Below are 20,097 nucleotides of genomic sequence, written 5' to 3'. Positions count from 1 at the left end.
CTTAACTACAATGAAATAACCTTAAATTTAACGATTAGGTGTTAAGTCGAAATTTGAGTTAGATTTTTGGTGGTTTGTTTCACTTTTTATCGCTTTCCGAAAAACAATTAATATTAACAAATTTCATATACAGGTGTAAGTGTTCACTTTTCGATGGTCAAAGATACAAATTCATAAGTTGAAACGTTTCAATTTCATGCTCCACGCAGTTCTCGAGAAAAACCTGTTTGAAGTTTACGGAAAACTTTTTATATGTACTATTAGTTCAATTTGCTTAAAGGCTACATGTTATTATATATTTCTGATGTCGCTGAACACAAATCTGAAGCCAAATTTTCAAAATCGCCAATAGCTAATCCAATATGGTGGACAAAAAATTATCTTTTGACCAATTATGACGAAAATTCGACCAAGAAGGTATTTTTGTTACTTACGTTTAGTTTGCAATTCCAGGACAGTATAACAGCCCGTCCTCTAACTTCAGTTGTTCCTGGAGAACAATTGCCTCGTTTCTCCAGGCGAGGAAAGCCGATGTGGCTGACCTGGATATGCTGCGTTCCACAGCCTGCACACGTTGTTCGTCAGCTTTTTCGGCGAATATGTCAGCACACATACCGCAGCATAAATCATTTTGTGTACGTGTGTCACGGTACGACAAGTTTTATACCTCAGCCGGACGTCTCCATTAAGTGACTCCCCTCCAATAATCCGACCTTCTTACGTGTCATTTGCTATAGAAGTAATCATTTATTTCGGTAGAAACTGGCTATCTGTCTTGGTTCTGGATAACTTGCGAGATATCTCCAATTTCCATAAGGGTTGTTAAAGAGGTTTCAAAAAACTTGCTAAACGAGTAAAATTTTACAAACACATTTTTTGCTCAATATTAACATCCTTATTCTTCTAAGTGTCTTAATATTAACAGGTAGTTTTTTTTTTTTTTTTTTTTTTTTTACAGTCAATTCTTCAGCATTTGTTCTTGCTTGCATACAGTCCGCAACAACCTAGAGCTTCCCAAGAGGACATTATTTACAAATCTCTTCCCTTCGCTCAGTTCCCGATCTCCCAGCGAACCACCAATAGACACATTTTCAGTTGACCCAAAGCAGTCACAGTATCTCATTTAGGGCCCTTAGCTGCGTTGTGTTCTTGTACACTGTGATATAGCTCTACCATTGGTTTAGTCAAAGACATTATTTAGTGCTGTAGTGGTTCGTGATGCAATGCTGGGAAATTACGAAGTCCATGAAACGTTTCAAAATATCAGTAAAGACAAGTGGCCAAGAGTAAAGTAACAAGTGATACAGTGTGTGGAAGACAAACTCTAACAGTTATTTTATAATGGGCTACGTGCCCGTTGTTGGTCACATGGCACACATCTGATCGGTAGTCCAATTCCACTCCTAACCGTCCCAGCATATCAGTAGTGGCGGAAAGAACAGTTGCTGCAATGTGGTGAGTACCCGTTCAGCACAGGTTGCATCGCCTATCCAGTAACGAGGCGACATCTCATTCTGGTAATCTTGTACACGACTCTGGAAAAGAGAAGGGGCATCATCTTGGTGAAAGGTGAAATCCCTGCTGTCAGTTTCAAGTTGTGACATGAGATGCAGTAGCTGCATTTCGTAATAGGGGATACCACTGACACCTCTCTCAGTGAAGAACGGAGGCTCATAAACTATCTAGTTGGACACGGCGCGGAACACGTGGAAGGACGTAAACAAAATAAAAGTACATAATATAATCATTCACCATAATCACAATTTTTGAGGTACGTGACAAATTTTGTACTAAGGTTGACAATAGTTCAGTAGGTTGTTCTTAAATTTTTAAATATTGTGGGAGTGGTAAGACAGACAAAATAAATAAACAGTTATGCACAGTAAAGCAGTCACCGGCAAAGGCGTTAATTATTTGCGTACTGTTTATTCTTTCCCTTTGTTCTGTGGAATTAGAATATTCCGTTGTTGATTATTCCCTTCTAAGTTTTACGAGAAAAAGAGACAAAGTTACATGTTTTCGCATGTGAGTAAAAGAAGTATTATTTAATATGATACTAAGTAGCGGACATAATATTTTAACCCCATGATTTACAAAGCTCCCGTTTTCTCAAAAGTTTTTCACCAAATCATCTTCCAAATTTTGCAGTGTAACCTCAATATGTACAGAAACAAATCCACAAAAGCATTTTCATCCCTTGATATTTAATGAATTTTTATATTTAATTCATTTTGGTAGCTAAAAAGATATGATAGTACAGGGTGATTCAAAAAGAATACCACAACTTTAGGAATTTAAAACTATGCAACGACAAAAGGCTGAGCTAAGCACTATCTGTCGGCGAATTAAGGGAGCTATAAAGTTTCATTTAGTTGTACATTTGTTCGCTTGAGGCGCTGTTGACTAGGCGTCAGCGTCAGCTGATGCTAAGATGGCGACCGCTCAACAGAAAGCTTTTTGTGTAATTGAGTATGGCAGAAGTGAATCGACGACAGTTGTTCAGCGTGCATTTCGAACGAAGTATGGTGTTAAACCTCTTGATAGGTGGTGTATTAAATGTTGGTATAAACAGTTTACAGAGAATGGGTGTTTGTGCAAAGGGAAAAGTTCTGGATGGCAGAGAGCGAGTGATGAAAATGTAGCACGCATCCAGCAAGCATTTGTTCGCAGCCCAGGAAAATCGACTCGCAGAGCTAGCAGAGAGCTGCAAATTCCACAATCAACTGTATGGGGAGTCCTACGAAAAAGGTTAGTTATGAAACCTGAACGTCAACTACCCGAGGCGATGGATCGGCCGCCAGGCAGCCTGTGACAGAGCACTTCATCACTGGCCTCCAAGAAGCCCTGATCTTACCCCCTACGATTTTTTCTTATGGGGGTATGTTAAGGATATGGTGTTTCGGCCACCTCTCCCAGCAGCTATCCAAACTGTTACGCCTGATATGCTACAGAGTGTGTGGAACGAGTTGGAGTATCGGGTTGATATTGCTCGAGTGTCTGGAGGGGGCCATATTGAACATCTCTGAACTTGTTTTTGAGTGAAAAAAAAACCTTTTTAAATACTCTTTGTAATGATGTATAACAGAAGGTTATATTATGTTTCTTTCATTAAACACACATTTTTAAAGTTGTGGTATTCTTTTTGAATCACCCTGTATTCTATATCTTGGCCTACAGGAGTGATATTAAAGTTTACCCATGTGTATATGTTTGTTGTACATACTGCGAAGTGCATGCCGAAAGTCATGGTTCTATCTTTTGTAGTTTTTAAGAGAAGTGTACCCGTATAATGGTAATGTTAGTTCTGAGCAAGTGCCAATTTAAGCTGAGCTTGCTGCTTCCTTGCCATTCCATATTGCTGGAGCCCATTTCTTACAGACATATGGCAGTTAAAATGGAATGGGGGACAACTCAGTGTCAGTCAACCTGTATCCAGTGCTGTTTTGACATTCATCACTGTTGTTACAAGTATTTACACATTGATACCTTCCGTCGAGAGCTCCTGGGTGGCAACTTCATATGTTTAAATCACGTAGTCTCGTCAGACATTACCTCGTTTCCACTACTGGCTTTGCCTGGTATTTTATAAACCACGCACGCGTTTCTTGCACATCTTCGTAATGACTTTTAGTTTTCGTAGAATGAGTAACACTCAGAACAAAGTACAACGACCAAGTTATTCAAATAACGCAAATAAATAATGAAATTTGGTAAACAGAGATTACGATTGCCTATATTTCCCAGGAGACTATCCAGCTATCACAGATGACGTACAAGAAAAGTAGTAAGTTTGCTTTAATGAAGTTCTCAGAAATTCTAATTACATAGCTACTAAGAAAAGTAATATTGAAGAGTTTCCTCGGCAGGTGGGCGCGACACGATGAGCACATTGTGCTTTTAATTCTCTTTTATGGAACTTGGGATGCGATTTGGATTATCAAACTATAGGAAAGTATTGTCAATCAGTAGTACCAATGAATAATAGATAGATCTAAATGTGACATTTTCTTTGCATTTTAGTGCACGTCCTCCCTTAACTTTCTCAAATCCTGGCCGTGATCAACAGTTACACACGTTGATTCTCTATCCGCCGTAAACGTGTGTTTTGTCAGTTCTTTTCCGAAAGATGAAAAGTGGCTTTGACACTGAAGATTTGCCTGCGAAGTCGTCGTATTGAAGGTAGTTCTGCACCTCAAAGCAGAAATGAAAACGGAATCATTTGTCATCACGGCTTATGGGTTGCAGAAGCCGCTTTTGTACGACTTCACTCTTTATCGCATACCAAAGATTTTTCACACTGCTGGCTGAGGAAATAGATTGACCTTGTAGGACTTCCCAACAACACGTCCCTCGCTTACTGTTTTGGTACGCCCTGTCGGCCAGAACGTTTTGGATTGCAAAAAATGGTTCAAATGGCTCTGAGCACTATGGTACTTAACTGCTGACGTCATCAGTCCCATAGAACTTAGAACTAGTTAAACTTAACTAACCTAAGCACATTACAAACATCCATGCCCGAGGCAGGATTCGAACCTGCGACCGGAGCGGTCTCGCGTTTCCAGACTGGTGCGCCTAGAACCGCTCAGCCACGCCGGCCGGCTTTGGATTGCACTAACAATCATCATCCTCGAATTTGTTGTACCACTTCACTATATGTTGTTGCAAACTGGTAGTGTTTTGGGAAATATGCCACAGAAAGCTCTTTGCATACGCACTACTGAGTGCCCACGGTCAGATTCTAGCATACAAAATGTTGTCTATGACTGGTTCGTTGCCATTTCAGCAAATACTATAGGTGGGACCCCTGTCTGCGATTTTCCAAAGTAGACGTTATGTGTAGATATTTACATACATTGATGTTTTAAAGTCTTTCAAGGATTTCATAATAACCTCGTGTAAGTATGCTACGCACACTAATATATTCAGAAAGCCTTCTTTCTTTTTGAAAAGTTTTAAATAAAACAAACTTTATTAACATTATCCACCTTTTTGTTCATGTCTACGTATTTGCAGTGCTTCATTTCCAAAATTTTAGGTGCCGGAAGGCATCTCTTCCACCACACACTCCCTCCCAATAAAATCAAATATTCCAGTTGTTTAAAACTTATGATAGAACTAACAAGGAGAAATCACTTTCTATAAGACACTATTTTGAAATCCAGGTTTTTGAAACATAATTGCTTATAATCGAAGCACTGAAACTACAAGATTTCACACAAACAACAGGTGCTACCGTGTCTGGCCCCTAGCTGTGACACCTGACTTCCTAGTACTGCTTGATACTTTCGACACAACTTGGTTGTCTCGGCCACTACGACGTCATGTTTTCAACTGCTGCCAGCTGCAACAGTTTCATTGTAACTGCACGGTGATGCATGTCCAGTACTGATAATTACTTACTGTAGAGCATTTAGCGATGGATGATTGACAGCCTATATGGGTCCCGTACAATTCCAGCAAAAACAAAACATACGATCGCAATACCTCGCCCGACTCCCCTGATCATCGGGCCAAGTTGGTCATTCATTTTCACGTTCACTTGTGCCAGTGAAGCAGCAAATAATCGTTATGCTGCGGCTTAATACACGTATACAAGGTCGAGTCTCCGGTGCCGACTTCTTCCCGTGAGTTGAAAAATAATTACTTGGTGGTGTCGGAATGCCGTTCCGGCTCAAATTAAGCCATACCCATTTGTTTCCAGAAATTTCACCCTCCCGGCGTACACATTTCTCACAACGAGAGACCAATTTCTTGATATAGTCACTGTGGAATGTTTGACGCGGTTGACGGAGCCACAACTTCACTTCTGCTTACACTGTTTCATCACTATCAAATTGAAATCCCCGAAGGTGTTCTTTAAGAAATGGGAGAGGGCCGAGTCGGGACTGTACGGTGGATGATCGATGGCAGTGAACCAGAAGGAGTTGGATTGCTGCAGGAGATGGTGCTCCATGTGGAGACGAAATCTTCGAATCAGAAACTCGATTACAGTTCGCTGTTTCTCACGCACCTACATACACTACTGGCTATTAAACTTGCTACACCAAGAACAAATGCAAATGAGAAACGGGTATTCATTGGACAAATATATTATACTAGAACTGACATGTGATTACATTTTCACGCAATTTGGGTGCATAGATCCTGAAAAATCAGTACCCACAACAACCACTTCTGACCGTAATAACGGCCTTGAGACGCCTGGGCATTGAGTCAAACAGAACTTGGATGGCGTATACAGGTACAGCTGCCCATGCAGTGACTGGCGTATTGCGACGAGCCAGTTGCTCGGCCACTATTGACCAGACGTTTTCAATTGGTGAGAGATCTGGAGAATGTGCTGGCCAGGGCAGCAGTTGAACATTTTCTGTATCCAGAAAGGCCCGTACAGGACTTGCAACATGCGGTCGTGCATTATCCTGCTGAAATGTAGTGTTTTGCAGGGATCGAATGAAGGATAGAGCCACGGGTCGTAATACATCTGCAATGTAACGTCTACTGTTCAAACTGCAGTCAGTGCGAACAAGAGGTGACCGCGACGTGTAACCAATGGCACCCATAACATCACGTCGGGTGATACGCCAGTCTCCCGATGACGAATACACGCTTCCAATGTGTGTTCACCGCGATGTCGCCAAACACGGATGCGACCATCATGCTCCTGTTTCTGAAGCAGCTTCGGGTAACCGCATGCATGGTCTCCGAACCGTTTGCTGCTGTAAACGTCGTCGAACTGTTCGTGCAGATGGTTGTTGTCTTGCAAACGTCCCCATCTGTTGACTCAGGGATCGACACGTGACTACACGATCCGTTACAGCCAGGCGGATAGGATAACTGTCATCTCGAATTCCAGTGATACGAGGCCGTTGGGATCCAGCACGGCGTTCCATATTACCCTCCTGAACCCACTGATTCCATGTTGTGCTAACAGTCATTGGATCTCGACCAACGCGAGCAGCAATGTCGCGATACGATAAACCGCAATCGCGATAGGCTACAATCCGACCTTTATCAATGTCGGTAACGTGATGGTACTGATTTCTCCTCTTTACACGACGCATCACAACAACGTTTCACCAGGCAACGCCGGTCAACTGCTGTTTGTGTATGAGAAATCGGTTGGAAACTTTCCTCATGTCAGCTCGTTGTAGCTGTCGCCATCGTCTCCAACCTCGTGTGAATGCTGTGAAAAGCTAACCATTTGCATATCACAGAATCGTTCTCCTGTAGGTTAAATTTCGCGTCTGTAGCACGTCATCTTCGTGGTGTAGCAATTTCAATGTCAAGTAGTGTATTAAATATTATGATCTTGCTCTACTTATCAAATCGTTAAATATTTGGAGTTACGAGCTATCCTCTACTGCCATAGTTAATCAGTGGTCAGTACGAGCAGTGACATCTTCTCTCTCTTATGCAAACGTAACGGACCCAACAGGTCGTTTCACTTTGGTACTCGTGTTAGACAAGCTGACGAGAAGACTACTAGACAAATCAGGCTGCAGAATACTTAACAAATCGAAGTGCTGCAAAGGAATTCTTACGCATAAATGTATGTATGTATGATTTGATCATAAAATTAAATAGCAATTGACAGCATCTGAAACGACTCAGTTCAAGTTGTAAGGATTTAAGAAAATTATTTAGCAACTGGTTGCTGCTGAAAATGTTCAGTGAGAGTTGTAGGAATTTGAGCTTTTGTAGAATCCACACACAGAATTGAATCCATACGAATTTTCAGCTTGAGTGAACAGCTCGGGAGAGTCGATAGTCCGTGTGTTACTCTCTGCACAATACACTGGTGTAATAGGATTCACTATAATTAGTGTGGACATCCTCATGCATTGCAAAGTAGCATGTTTGTTCTCTGCCAGCGACATTGCAAAAGCCGCATTGCTCTGGACGCACCGTTATTGTTCCGTGCTAAACTATGAATGATATGCAAAGCTGATCATGTCAAATTTATTCTAATTTTTTGAATGCAAAAACAGTATCCTTAATGTTGACGGCAATGCAGGAAAATTCACAGTGCCCTTGTTGCAGTGATAAGTAATAAAATTAATAAACCATGCCACAAAACATCTGAGACATCGTCTGTTAACACAAAGGTCAACCTAAACACTGAATTAGACAATATTCCACAACTGTTTAACGGTAAGATTTTCATTCATTCTCATGTTCAAGATGACATAATTCCAGTTACAGTTCAATAAACTGGAATAACTGATAAAGATAGTCTACAGTTTATGGTATTTTGACTCAATATGCGAGAAAAAAAAACTTTATCCTACGTAAGAAGTAAGGAAACAAGTGTAACTCTTGTCCTCTGTTGCATCATAGCCTCTGCTATGCAGTTCACAGTGCTTATGCATTGTAGATGTAGAGACATGTGGACAGTACAAAAACCTTTGTTTCGCATTTGAATAGCATAATGTCAGCGATATTTCTTATGATATGTTTTCACTCTTCAAGCTCCAGCCATGTAAAAGTTATTTCATGACAATACCATGTTCGCGAACATAAAATTGCTAGCGATTAATTTCCGTATATTTATCAGTAATGACGAATCATTTCCTTGCACTAATCTCTGTAAGCAGGAAGTGATAAGGTTATACTCCATTTTAAGCTACATCCCACCCCTAACTCAGTACGGGAGGTAGCTATAAGGCTAGGAAGAGGCAACGGCATATCGTCTGAAGAACATGACGTAGCAATATGAAGGCTGCCTTTAAAGTTTTTACATTAAAAATGGAAAATAATTTTTAGCACAAATCTTTTTATTGGTTCTAAATAGTTTTTTTTCAAAATTAACACGCGTTTGCATGTCCTCAAACCAGTTCTGTGAACATTGTCTCAGTCCTGATGTGGGGACCTGGAAAACGTAGTTCTGAGAGTATCCCAAATATTCTTGAAGAGCTGTCCACAAAAGGTTTATTTAAAATAATGGATCACTATAAAATCGCCAACTATAAATAGGGTTGTAAGACATTAATTTGCAGTTTCTCTAGTCAATCAATCAATGAGATGTGACGACGAAGAACGATGCAAAGTTTACGTTTGTTCTTCCTGAATTGAGCGATGACCTGAGGCAAACTAATTCATAGGCACCACTCGGCATGGATCGTTCTTAGATCTTTTAGATCAATGGCTACGACAAGCCCGGTGTTACCAAGGAAATAAGTTATTGATTTCGTGAAAAATTTTCCCTAATTTTGTATATTTTTGTTCGTCTAAGAACACTCAAACAGCGGATTGTTACTCAGTATCTGACTGTTAGTAACGTGTTTAAGTCTCTAATATTACGATGTTGTATGTGGATTTGGTATTTCATCAGACTAATATGTGGAATATTTCTTTACAACAATGGACACCAGTGCGGTATGAGCTTCGGGCACATTGCGCCTAATTTCTGGGAACTAACCCATGTTTCTTATCTGAATACATGCAAAGGCAAAAAAATATTAAAAACAAAAAAAAAAGACCACAACGAAGGTATTGTTCAAATGGGACGGAAATCGGTAGATGTGATGTACACGTACAGAGAAACAAATTATTAAAGTTCCTGAAAAACTGAATGGTTTATTCACGATAAATAGTTTTACAATTTGACCAAGTCAATAACGTGTGGGTCCACCACTAGCCCTTATGCAAACATTTAACCGGCTTGGGACTTACAGCTAGGATTGTTGGATGTCCTCCTGAGGAATGCCCGCCCTTATAGCTGAGTAGTCAGCGTGACGGATTGCCGTCCTACGGGGCCCGGGTTCGATTCCCGGCTGGGTCGGGGATTTTCTCCGCTGTGGGACTGGGTGTTGTGCTGTCTTTATAATCATTTCATCCCCATCTGGCCCGGAGGTCGCCCAGTGTGGCGTCGAATATAGTAAGACCTACCCCAAGGCGGCCAGACCTGCCCCGCGAGGGGCCTCCCGGCCAATGACGCCAAACGCTCATTTCCATTTTCTCCTGAGGGATATCGCGCCGCGCTTTGTCCAGTTGGTGCGTTAAATCTGCAAAATACGGAGCTGGTAATTGGGTCCTGGCTGCACTGTTCCAAACCTTCTCAACTAAGAAGTAATCTGGTGACCTCGCTGGCCACGGTAGGGCATTATCTTGCTGAAATATAAGCCCAGGATGGCTTGCCATTAAGTACATCAAAACTGGGTCGAGAATACAGTCGACATACCGCTGGGATGTAAGTGTGCCGCGGATGACAACCACAGGCGTCCTGTTATGGACAGAAATGGCACCCCAGACAGTCACTGACGGCTGTCGGACCATACGGAGGGCAACAGTGTCCAACCGCTGTCCTGGGTTTCAAATGGTTAAAATGGCTGTGAGGGCTATGGGAATCAACATCTGAGGTCATCAGACCGCTATAACTTAGAATTACTTAAACCTAACTAATCTAAGGACATTACACACATTCATGCCCGAGGCAGGATTCGAACCTGCGACCGTAGCGGTCGCGCGGTTCCAGACTGAAGCGCCTAGAACCGCTCGGCCACACCGGCCGGCTGTCCTGGGTTTCTCCAGACACGTCTTCACTAGTTATCGCGGCTCAGTTCGAAGTGAGGCCCATTGCTAGGGACAATTCAACTCCATTCATTGGAATTCCAGGCCGAATGAGCCAAAATCACTACAAGCGGGCTTGTTGGTGTCAACGGAAGCGTGCGAAGAGCACCGTGAGCTAAGATCTCTTCCGATGACCCTCCTCTTAATGGTTCATGCGCTCGCTGAAGCACCAGTTGCACGTTGGATCAGTGGTAATCACGAATCCAGGTCTCGGAGTGTCTCTCTGACTATTGCTCGATCCTCACTCCTTACGTTCCGTTGTCTCTTTAGGTCGGGCCCTTCTTTCTTGACGCTATGTTCGGGCATGGTTCATAGCCCCCAACATCGTTGAATACTGGCTTTTCCCCTGTTGAAATATCTGGCGATTTATTCCCTGGTATCGACGTGTCCTCTGTTTACTATCCTTACCAGCTGGCCGGTGAAACTGGGCTGGTCACACGTTCAGACATCGCCCCCCCCCCCCCCCCCCCAAGTTTCAAAGTTTACAATTTTTTATTCTTTGTCGATACCGGTATGAATATCAGTTTGTGACCGATTGGAATAACTTCTTCCTGGTGCATCGCTGTTTTTCCTTTTGTCCTAGAGTACATGTCTTCATAAAATTGCCATGAATGAAATTCCTTTTGTGCATAAAGTTGGGATCAGTTCTCGTCAGATAACCCTAGTTAGGCGCTGTCGGCTTGGCTAGCACCTAGATGGATGACCATCTGGTCTGTCGAGCGCTGTTGGCAAGTGGGGTGCAGTCAGCACTTATGAGGCAAATTGAGGAGCTCACTGATTGAGGAGTAGCCGCTCCGCCGGAAACTGGAAACGGCAAGGAGAGCAAGTAATCATCAACACATTCCTCCATATCTGCCTGCAGTGGCGGATATAGGTTGAGGATGATACGGCGGTCGGTTCGTACTCTTATGGTCTTCCGAGACCGGTTTGGACGAAGTTTAGATATAAATTACTAGTCATTAAAATTGCTACACCAAGAAGAAATGCAGATGATAAACGGGTATTCATTGGACAAATAAATTATACTAGAACTGACATGTGATCACATTTTCACGCAATTTGGATCCATAGATCCTGAGAAATCGGTACCCAGAACAACCACTTCTGGCTGTAATAACGGCCTTGATACCCCTGGACATTGAGTCAAACAGAGCTTGGATTGCGTGTACAGTTACAGCTGCCCATGCAGCTTCAACACGATACCACAGTTCATCAAGAGTAGTGACTGGCGTATTGTGACGAGCCAGTTGCTCGGCCACCATTGACCAGACGTTTACACTTGGTGAGAGATATGGAGAATGTGCTGGCCAGGGCAGCCGTCGAACATTTTTTGTATCCAGAAATGCCCGTACAGCACCTGCAACATGCGGCCGTGCATTATCCTGCTGAAATGTAGAGTTTTGCAGGGATCGAATGAAGGGTAGAGCCACGGGTCGTAACACATCTGAAATGCAACGTCCATTGTTCAAAGTGCCGTCAATGTGAACAAGAGGTGACCGAGACGTGTAACCAATGGCACCCCATACACGGATGCGACCATCGTGATGCTGTAAACAGAACCTGGATTCATCCGAAAAAGTGACGTTTTGTCATTCGTGCACCCATGTTTGTCGTTGAGTACACCATCGCAGGCGCTCCTATCTGTGATGCAGCGTCAAGGGTAACCGCAGCCATGGCCTCCGAGCTGATAGTGCATGCTGTTGCAAACGTCGTCGGACTGTTAGTGCATATGGTTATTGTCTTGATAACGTCCCCATCTGTTGAATCAGGGATCGAGACGTGGCTGCACGATCCGTTACAGCCATGCGGATAAGATGTGTGTCATCTCGACTGCTGGTGATACGAGGCCGTTGGGATCCAGCACGGCGTTCCGTATTACCCTCCTGAACCCACCGATTTCATTCCATATTCTGCTAACAGTCACTGGATCTCGACCAACGCGAGCAGGAATGTCGCGATACGATAAACAGCAATCGCGGATAGCTTACAATCAGACCTTTATCAAAGTCGGAAACGTGATTGTACGCATTTCTCCTCCTTACACGAAGCATCACAACAACGTTTCACCAGGCAATGCCGGTCAACTGCTGTTTGTGTATGAGAAATCGGTGGGAAATTTTCCTGATGTCAGCACCTTGTAGGTGTCGCCATCGGCGCCAACCAAGTAAGAATGCTCTGAAAAGCTAATCATTTGCATATCGCAGCATTTTCTTCCTGTCGGTTAAATTTCACGTTTGTAGCACGGCATCTTCGTGGTGTAGCAATTGTAATGGCCAGTAGTGTATTTAATGGTGGTCAGTGCTTACTTTGCGAAATGGAAAGATAGTGGACTTAAACGAATATGTAAGTGAGTTTTATGATCACTCTCACTTCCAACAAGCCCATTATCTTATTTTATGAACGTGTGAATAACCCACTTTAGAGTCGAATCATCTGCAATGACCATACGTGGCTCAGACTGTCAAACTAAACGCTTTCTGGCGAGAAAGCTAAATTTAAAATGCATAGCTGTTACGTCTAGCATAATGTGATAAACTGCCAGCTCCTGGTATTATTACTTACCTCCTGACCCTTAAGACACGCAAGGAATGGCAAAAGCGTTTTGCTGATTGCAGTTCTTGGAGTGCGTATACTGACTGCAACACTACATGACTTTGACTAGTGCTCCTGCTGATTGCAGAGAACGTTTAATGGTTCTTGGCGTAGTTAAATGCAGATTACACTATATAACCCATTAAACGAAATTAACAGGAATGTGAATAAATCTCAGAAGCCGAAATTCAATTGATAATTATTTCATTTCAAACAGAATCATCGATACAAGAATGCATAAAATTACTCGAGCATGAAACACGTATCGTACTGGACCACCACGAGCGAAAGAACTGAACAACAAGTAATTCTATATGCGTTGGGAAATGATGGAAATATTTAACTAAACTAGAGTGTGATGATTGGAACACACCCACTCTTTGACTGGACCAATGAAATCTCAATTCTGTACCGTATGCCTTGAAACTATGCACCTCCCTGGACGAGGATCGTTTAGTTTGAATCTAAGGAAATGCACATTACATATCTGAAAATCTTGCAAACAATTTTAAGCCTGGCTGCACAATGTATGCTCGAATCTTACCATACATTTGTAAATCGTGGCTTCAGAATGACGAACACAAAACAACATCGATGCAAGTTTGTTCATTGCTCGTCCACAGCAGTGCTGCAGCTCCCGGAACTGCCGACAGGAATCCCAGGCAAGAGTGGAAAGCTTTCTGTGGTTCAAACAGCGTGCTCACAGAGAAACACGCCGATGCACTCACCCCCCATTGGTTACCGCCACAACTCACAGAAGAGGTCCCTTGTCAGCTAATCGAAGACTGCGATGCCTTCAGTAACTGATCACTTGGTAGAAAACGTTAAAGTATGCTTGTGATCCAGGATACGCGGAAGAAAGAATTTGTCTGAAATTTGTGATTGTGACAAAATGTGTTAATAATAATTCGACCAGTCGAATATTTTGAGCACTTCCTTACAGTAATGGACACAAGTGTGGAATGATCTCAGCACACACTGTGCAAAATCTCTAGGGAACAGATCAGTTCATGCAAAACCGAATGTACTGCCGTCTTACATTACCCTAACGCCCTAATAATCTGACATGTCGATCCTTCTCAACTGTATTGCGCGCACCACTGATGAATACACGTCTGAACGAACAGTGTATAATGTGAATTGTAAACACAGACGTTGTACAATAAAGTAATAAGTATTTTATGCCTCGCTGGGTTAAACTACGATAACAATGAATATTCCTCCCGCTGCGGGAATATATAATGTGTGTGCGATCGTTAGGTTGTACGGAAGAGAGTGAGATATGGAGATTTGGGTGGGTCCTGGAGGCGTGCATTGGTAGCCGAAATGCTTAAAGCGACAGCTCGCAAAGCTGAAAATTTCGGTTCGAGTCGAGGGCTGCGTAATCTTCCACCTCCTTCTTTCTTCCATGTATTGTCCACATTAAACAATGCCCAATCCAAGTAATTAATAAGCGAAATCTTTTATGGAGATTCGAGAGAAGCTAAGATTACAATAAACTTTCAAGTTTACTTAGCTTGTCATTTGAGATGGCACCAGTTCTTCTTGTCCAGGAGTATCATTCTTGAAGCTGAAAATCTAAATTCAACTCCTCACGGTTGGTTCGAACTAAGTAAATTGGAAGATTGTTGTTGCAGAATTTTTTACTTAAATATATTTTCCACTGACTTTCTCACATGTTGATAAACCATACCTATTTTGATTGTTCACATTAATAAAGTGGAAATTACATTGTTCGCACCAATTATACGAAAATACATCACATCACATAAGAGACAAGCTTCTGACTCCCACATTCTGCGGAAATAACAATCTTCCAAAGTGTTTACAATTTTTCTTAACAAACGAATTCCAGTAGTTTTCGTTACATTATTAATTTCGATTATTATTTCATAAATGAACCCAGAAAGTAAACATGGCAAATATTACAGCATTGATTAATTAATAATAGAAATCTTCAATGCATAATAATTCGTAATTTCAAATGTTTATAAAAAAATAATCTTAACTGTGCTTTCAGAACTTGTGCTTATTGATTATAACATGTTGTTTCTGTGGCCTTGAGTCCAGAGACTGGTTTGATGCAGCTCTCCATGTCACTCTATCCTGTGCAAGCTCCTTCATCTCCCAGTACCTATTGCAACCTACATCCTTCTGAATCTGCTTAGTGTATTCATCTCTAGGTCTCCCTCTACGATTTTTACCCTCCTCGCTGCCTTCCAATACTGAATTGGTGATCCTTTGATGCCTCAGAACATGTCGTAAGAACCAATCTCTTCTTCTAGCCAAGTTGTGCCACAAATTTCTCTTCTCCCCAATTCTATTCAATACCTCCTCATTAGTTATGTGGTCTACCCATCTAATCTTCAGCATTTTTCTGTAGCACCACATTTCGAAAGCTTCTATTCTCTTCTTGTCCAAACTATTTATCGTCCATGTTTGACTTCCATACACGGCTACACTCCATACACATACTTTCAAAAACGACTTCCTGGCACTTAAATCTATATTCGATATTAACAAATTTCTCGTCTTCAGAAACGCTTTCCTTGCCGTTGCCAGTCTACATTATACATCCTCTCTACTTCGACCATCATCAGTTATTTTTCTCCCCAAATAGCAAATTTCTTTTACTACTTTAAGTGTCTCATTTCTAATGTAATTCCCTGAGCATCGCCCGAATTAATTCGACTACATTCCATTATCGTCGTTTTGCTTTTGTTTATATTCAACTTATATCCTCCTTTCAAGACACTGTCCATTCCTTCGCTGTCTCTGACAGAATTACAATGTCATCGGCGAACCTCAAAGTTTTTATTTCTTCTCCGTGGATTTTAATACCTACTCCGAATTTTTCTTTTGTTTCCTTTACTGCTTGCTCAATATACAGACTGAATAACATCGGGGAGAGGCTACAACCCTGTCTCACTCCTTTCCCAACCATTGCTTCCCTTTCATGTCCGTCGACTCTTATAACTGCCTTCTGGTTTCTGTAGAAATTGTAAATAGTCTTTCGCTCCCTGTATTTTACCCCTACCACCTTCAGAATACAATATAGAAACTAAAATATTTGATGAAGTAATTCCTTTTCATAAATTTAAGTTTTAAATATAACACAGTATGTATAAATTTACATGAAAGTTTTCAGAAGAGCAGTTGAGATAATACTGACCCGTCCGAACCTCGAAAACTAATACTGTTATCGACAACTACTGTTGAGGAAAAGTAAAGCTAGAGGAGGATGTCACACAGCACCTAGCAGAAATTTCTATGTATCACCAGTGAACAGTACAGCTGAAGTCAATTTAGATTCGCAATTTGCAAATAAAATTTCCTAATACATTGTACTTGATTTGGCCCTTTACGGCAATCGTGAAAAAGTAGTTAAACGACTAACCTCGCCCAATTGCAACTTCTTTCCACTTTACTATATTTTTCAAAAGCCGCTGTAAATAATCGGCTCGACCAGTTTCTTAACAGGAGGAGATGGGAGGAGATTACTGTTTAACGTCCCGTCGACAACGAGGTCATTAGAGACGGAGCACAAGCTCGGATTAGGGAAGGATGGGGAAGGAAATCGGCCGTGCCCTTTCTAAGGAACCATCCCGGCATTTGCCTGGAGCGATTTAGGGAAATCACGGAAAACCTAAATCAGGATGGCGGGATTGAACCGTCGTCCTCCCGAATGCGAGTCCAGTGTGCTAACCACTGCGCCACCTCGCTCGGTGGTTTCTTAACAGTTTTAGAGGAATTGTTAACGTCACACCTCTTCAGTGTATTCTAGTTGTCGTTTGCAAAATCTTACACTACTGGGCACTAAAATTGCTACTCCAAGAAGAAATGCAGATGATAAACGGGTATTCATTGCAGAAATATACACTCCTGCAAATGGAAAAAAGAACACATTGACACCGTTGTGTCAGACCCACCATACTTGCTCCGGACACTGCGAGAGGGCTGTAAAAGCAATGATCACACGCACGGCACAGCGGACACACCAGGAACCGCGGTGTTGGCCGTCGAATGGCGCTAGCTGCGCAGCATTTGTGCACCGCCGCCGTCAGTGTCAGCCAGTTTGCCGTGGCATACGGAGCTCCATCGCAGTCTTTAACACTGGTAGCATGCCGCGACAGCGTGGACGTGAACCGTATGTACAGTTGACGGACTTTGAGCGAGGGCGTATAGTGGGCATGCGGGAGGCCGGGTGGACGTACCGCCGAATTGCTCAACGCGTGGGGCGTGAGGTCTCCACAGTACATCGATGTTGTCGCCAGTGGTCGGCGGAAGGTGCACGTGCCCGTCGACCTGGGACCGGACCGCAGCGACGCACGGATGCACGCCAAGACCGTAGGATCCTACGCAGTGCCGTAGGGGACCGCACCGCCACTTCCCAGCAAATTAGGGACACTGTTGCTCCTGGGGTATCGGCGAGGACCATTCGCAACCGTCTCCATGAAGCTGGGCTACGGTCCCGCATACCGTTAGGCCGTCTTCCGCTCACGCCCCAACATCGTGCAGCCCGCCTCCAGTGGTGTCGCGACAGGCGTGAATGGAGGGACGAATGGAGACGTGTCGTCTTCAGCGATGAGAGTCGCTTCTGCCTTGGTGCCAATGATGGTCGTATGCGTGTTTGGCGCCGTGCAGGTGAGCGCCACAATCATGACTGCATACGACCGAGGCACACAGGGCCAACACCCGGCATCATGGTGTGGGGAGCGATCTCCTACACTGGCCGTACACCACTGGTGATCGTCGAGGGGACACTGAATAGTGCACGGTACATCCAAACCGTCATCGAACCCATCGTTTTACCATTCCTAGACCGGCAAGGGAACTTGCTGTTCCAACAGGACAATGCACGTCCGCATGTATCCCGTGCCACCAAACGTGCTCTAGAAGGTGTAAGTCAATTACCCTGGCCAGCAAGATCTCCAGATCTGTCCCCCATTGAGCATGTTTGGGACTGGATGAAGCGTCGTCTCACGCGGTCTGCACGTCCAGCACGAACGCTGGTCCAACTGAGGCGCCAGGTGGAAATGGCATGGCAAGCCGTTCCACAGGACTACATCCAGCATCTCTACGATCGTCTCCATGGGAGAATAGCAGCCTGCATTGCTGCGAAAGGTGGATATACACTGTACTAGTGCCGACATTGTGCATACTCTGTTGCCTGTGTCTATGTGCCTGTGGTTCTGTCAGTGTGATCATGTGATGTATCTGACCCCAGGAATGTGTCAATAAAGTTTCCCCTTCCTGGGACAATGAATTCACGGTGTTCTTATTTCAATTTCCAGGAGTGTATTATACTAAAACTGACATGTGATAACATTTTCAAGCAATTTGGGTGCATAGATCCTGAGAAATCAGTACCCAGAACAATCACTTCTGGCCATAATAACGGCCTTGATACGCCTGTGCATTGAATCAAACAGAGCTGGGATGGCGTATACAGATACAGCTGCCCATGCAGCTTCAACACGATCCCACAGTTCATCAAGAGAAGTGACTGGCGTATTGTGACGAGCCAGTTGCAGCCGGGTGATACGCCAGTAAGGCGATGACGAATACACGCTTCCAATGTGTGTTCACCGCGATGTCGCCAAACACGGATGCGACCATCATGCTCCTGTCTGTGATGCAGCGTCAAGGGTAACCGCATGCATGGTCTCCGAGCGGTTTCCTGCTGCAAACGTTGTCGAACTGTTCTTGCAGGTGGTTGTTGTATTGCAAACGTCCCCTTCTGTTGACTGAGGGATCGAGACGTGGTTGCACGATCCGTTACAGTCATGCGGATAAGATGCCTGTCATCTCAAATGCTAGTGATACGAGGCCGTTGGGATCCAGCACGGTGTTCGATATTACCCTCCTGAACCCACCGATTCCATATTCTGCTAACAGTCATTGGATCTCGACCAACGCGAGCAGCAATGTCGCGATACTATAAACCGCAATCGGGATAGGCTTCAATCCGACCTTTATCAAAGTCGGAAACGTGATGGTACGCATTTCTCCTCCTTACACGAGGCATCACAACAACGTTTCACCAGGCAACGCCGGTCAATTGCTGTTTGTGTATGAGAAATCGGTTGGATACTTTCCTCATGTCAACACGTTGTAAGTGTCGCCACCGGTGCCAACCTTGTGCGAATGCTCTGAAAAGCTAATCATTTGCGTATCACAGCATCTTCTTCCTCTCGGTTAAATTTCTCGTCTGTAGCACGTCATCGTCGTGGTGTAGCAATTGTAATGGCCAGTGGTGTAGTTATACGAATATCTTCGCACAATTGCAACTTTTCCACTGTACTATATTTTTCAAAAGCCGCTGGAGATTAAGTACTCGACCAGTTTCTTAACAGTTTTAGAAAAAATGGTAGCGTCACATCTCTTCAGTCCATTCTAGTCGTCGTTTGCAAAATCTTAGAAAGAGACTCTTGTAAGATACGATGTTATAATCCACTTCTAACTGCTCTATATTGCTTCAGAACAGCGCAAATAGCTGCCGACACATGTTGATCCGGTAATTAAGCGTACCATTATTTTTGCAGGGCAAGGGCGTAATGAGGACCTTTTGGCTGCTCGGCGAAGTGCCGGCGGCAGCGAACGGGCCCATTAAGCGCATACAGTCTGGCAGCTTCAAGACGAGGGGTGAGCGGCTCTGAAGGGCCGGTGGTCCATCGTCGCTGGATAGCGCCACTGCCTGGAAGCTCCACACACACACACACACAGGCGGCCTGGCTCATCTCTATCCGCACTTCCGTCCAACGCCAAGCACAGTCGAGGAACACATTGGCGGAATCATACTCCCATCCTGTATGCGCAGAATACTGTCTTAGAAAAAATTGTGCACTATCAAATCGGGATACGAAAGTTCCGTTTCGGAAAACAGAGGGAAATGACAGTAAACGAACGATTCCACGTCGCTAGAGACGCAGCGAT

At 43.5% G+C, this 20,097-nt stretch overlaps 1 protein-coding gene across 1 annotated transcript in view; it reads left to right on the top strand.

The window, feature by feature from the left end:
* LOC124795601 (atrial natriuretic peptide receptor 1-like) overlaps positions 1-19,820 on the top strand; it is a 369,591-nt gene extending 349,771 nt beyond the window's left edge. Inside the window, exon 20 of the mRNA XM_047259672.1 lies at positions 19,707-19,820. Within this exon, the coding sequence (XP_047115628.1) occupies positions 19,707-19,820 (114 nt within the window). The remainder of the gene's footprint in view (positions 1-19,706) is intronic.
* Positions 19,821-20,097: the final 277 nt, after the last annotated feature.

This window comes from Schistocerca piceifrons, chromosome 4 (assembly GCF_021461385.2).
Source record: "Schistocerca piceifrons isolate TAMUIC-IGC-003096 chromosome 4, iqSchPice1.1, whole genome shotgun sequence".
NCBI classification, from domain to species: Eukaryota; Metazoa; Arthropoda; class Insecta; order Orthoptera; family Acrididae; genus Schistocerca; species Schistocerca piceifrons.
This window is presented reverse-complemented; position numbering and strand designations above follow the sequence as displayed.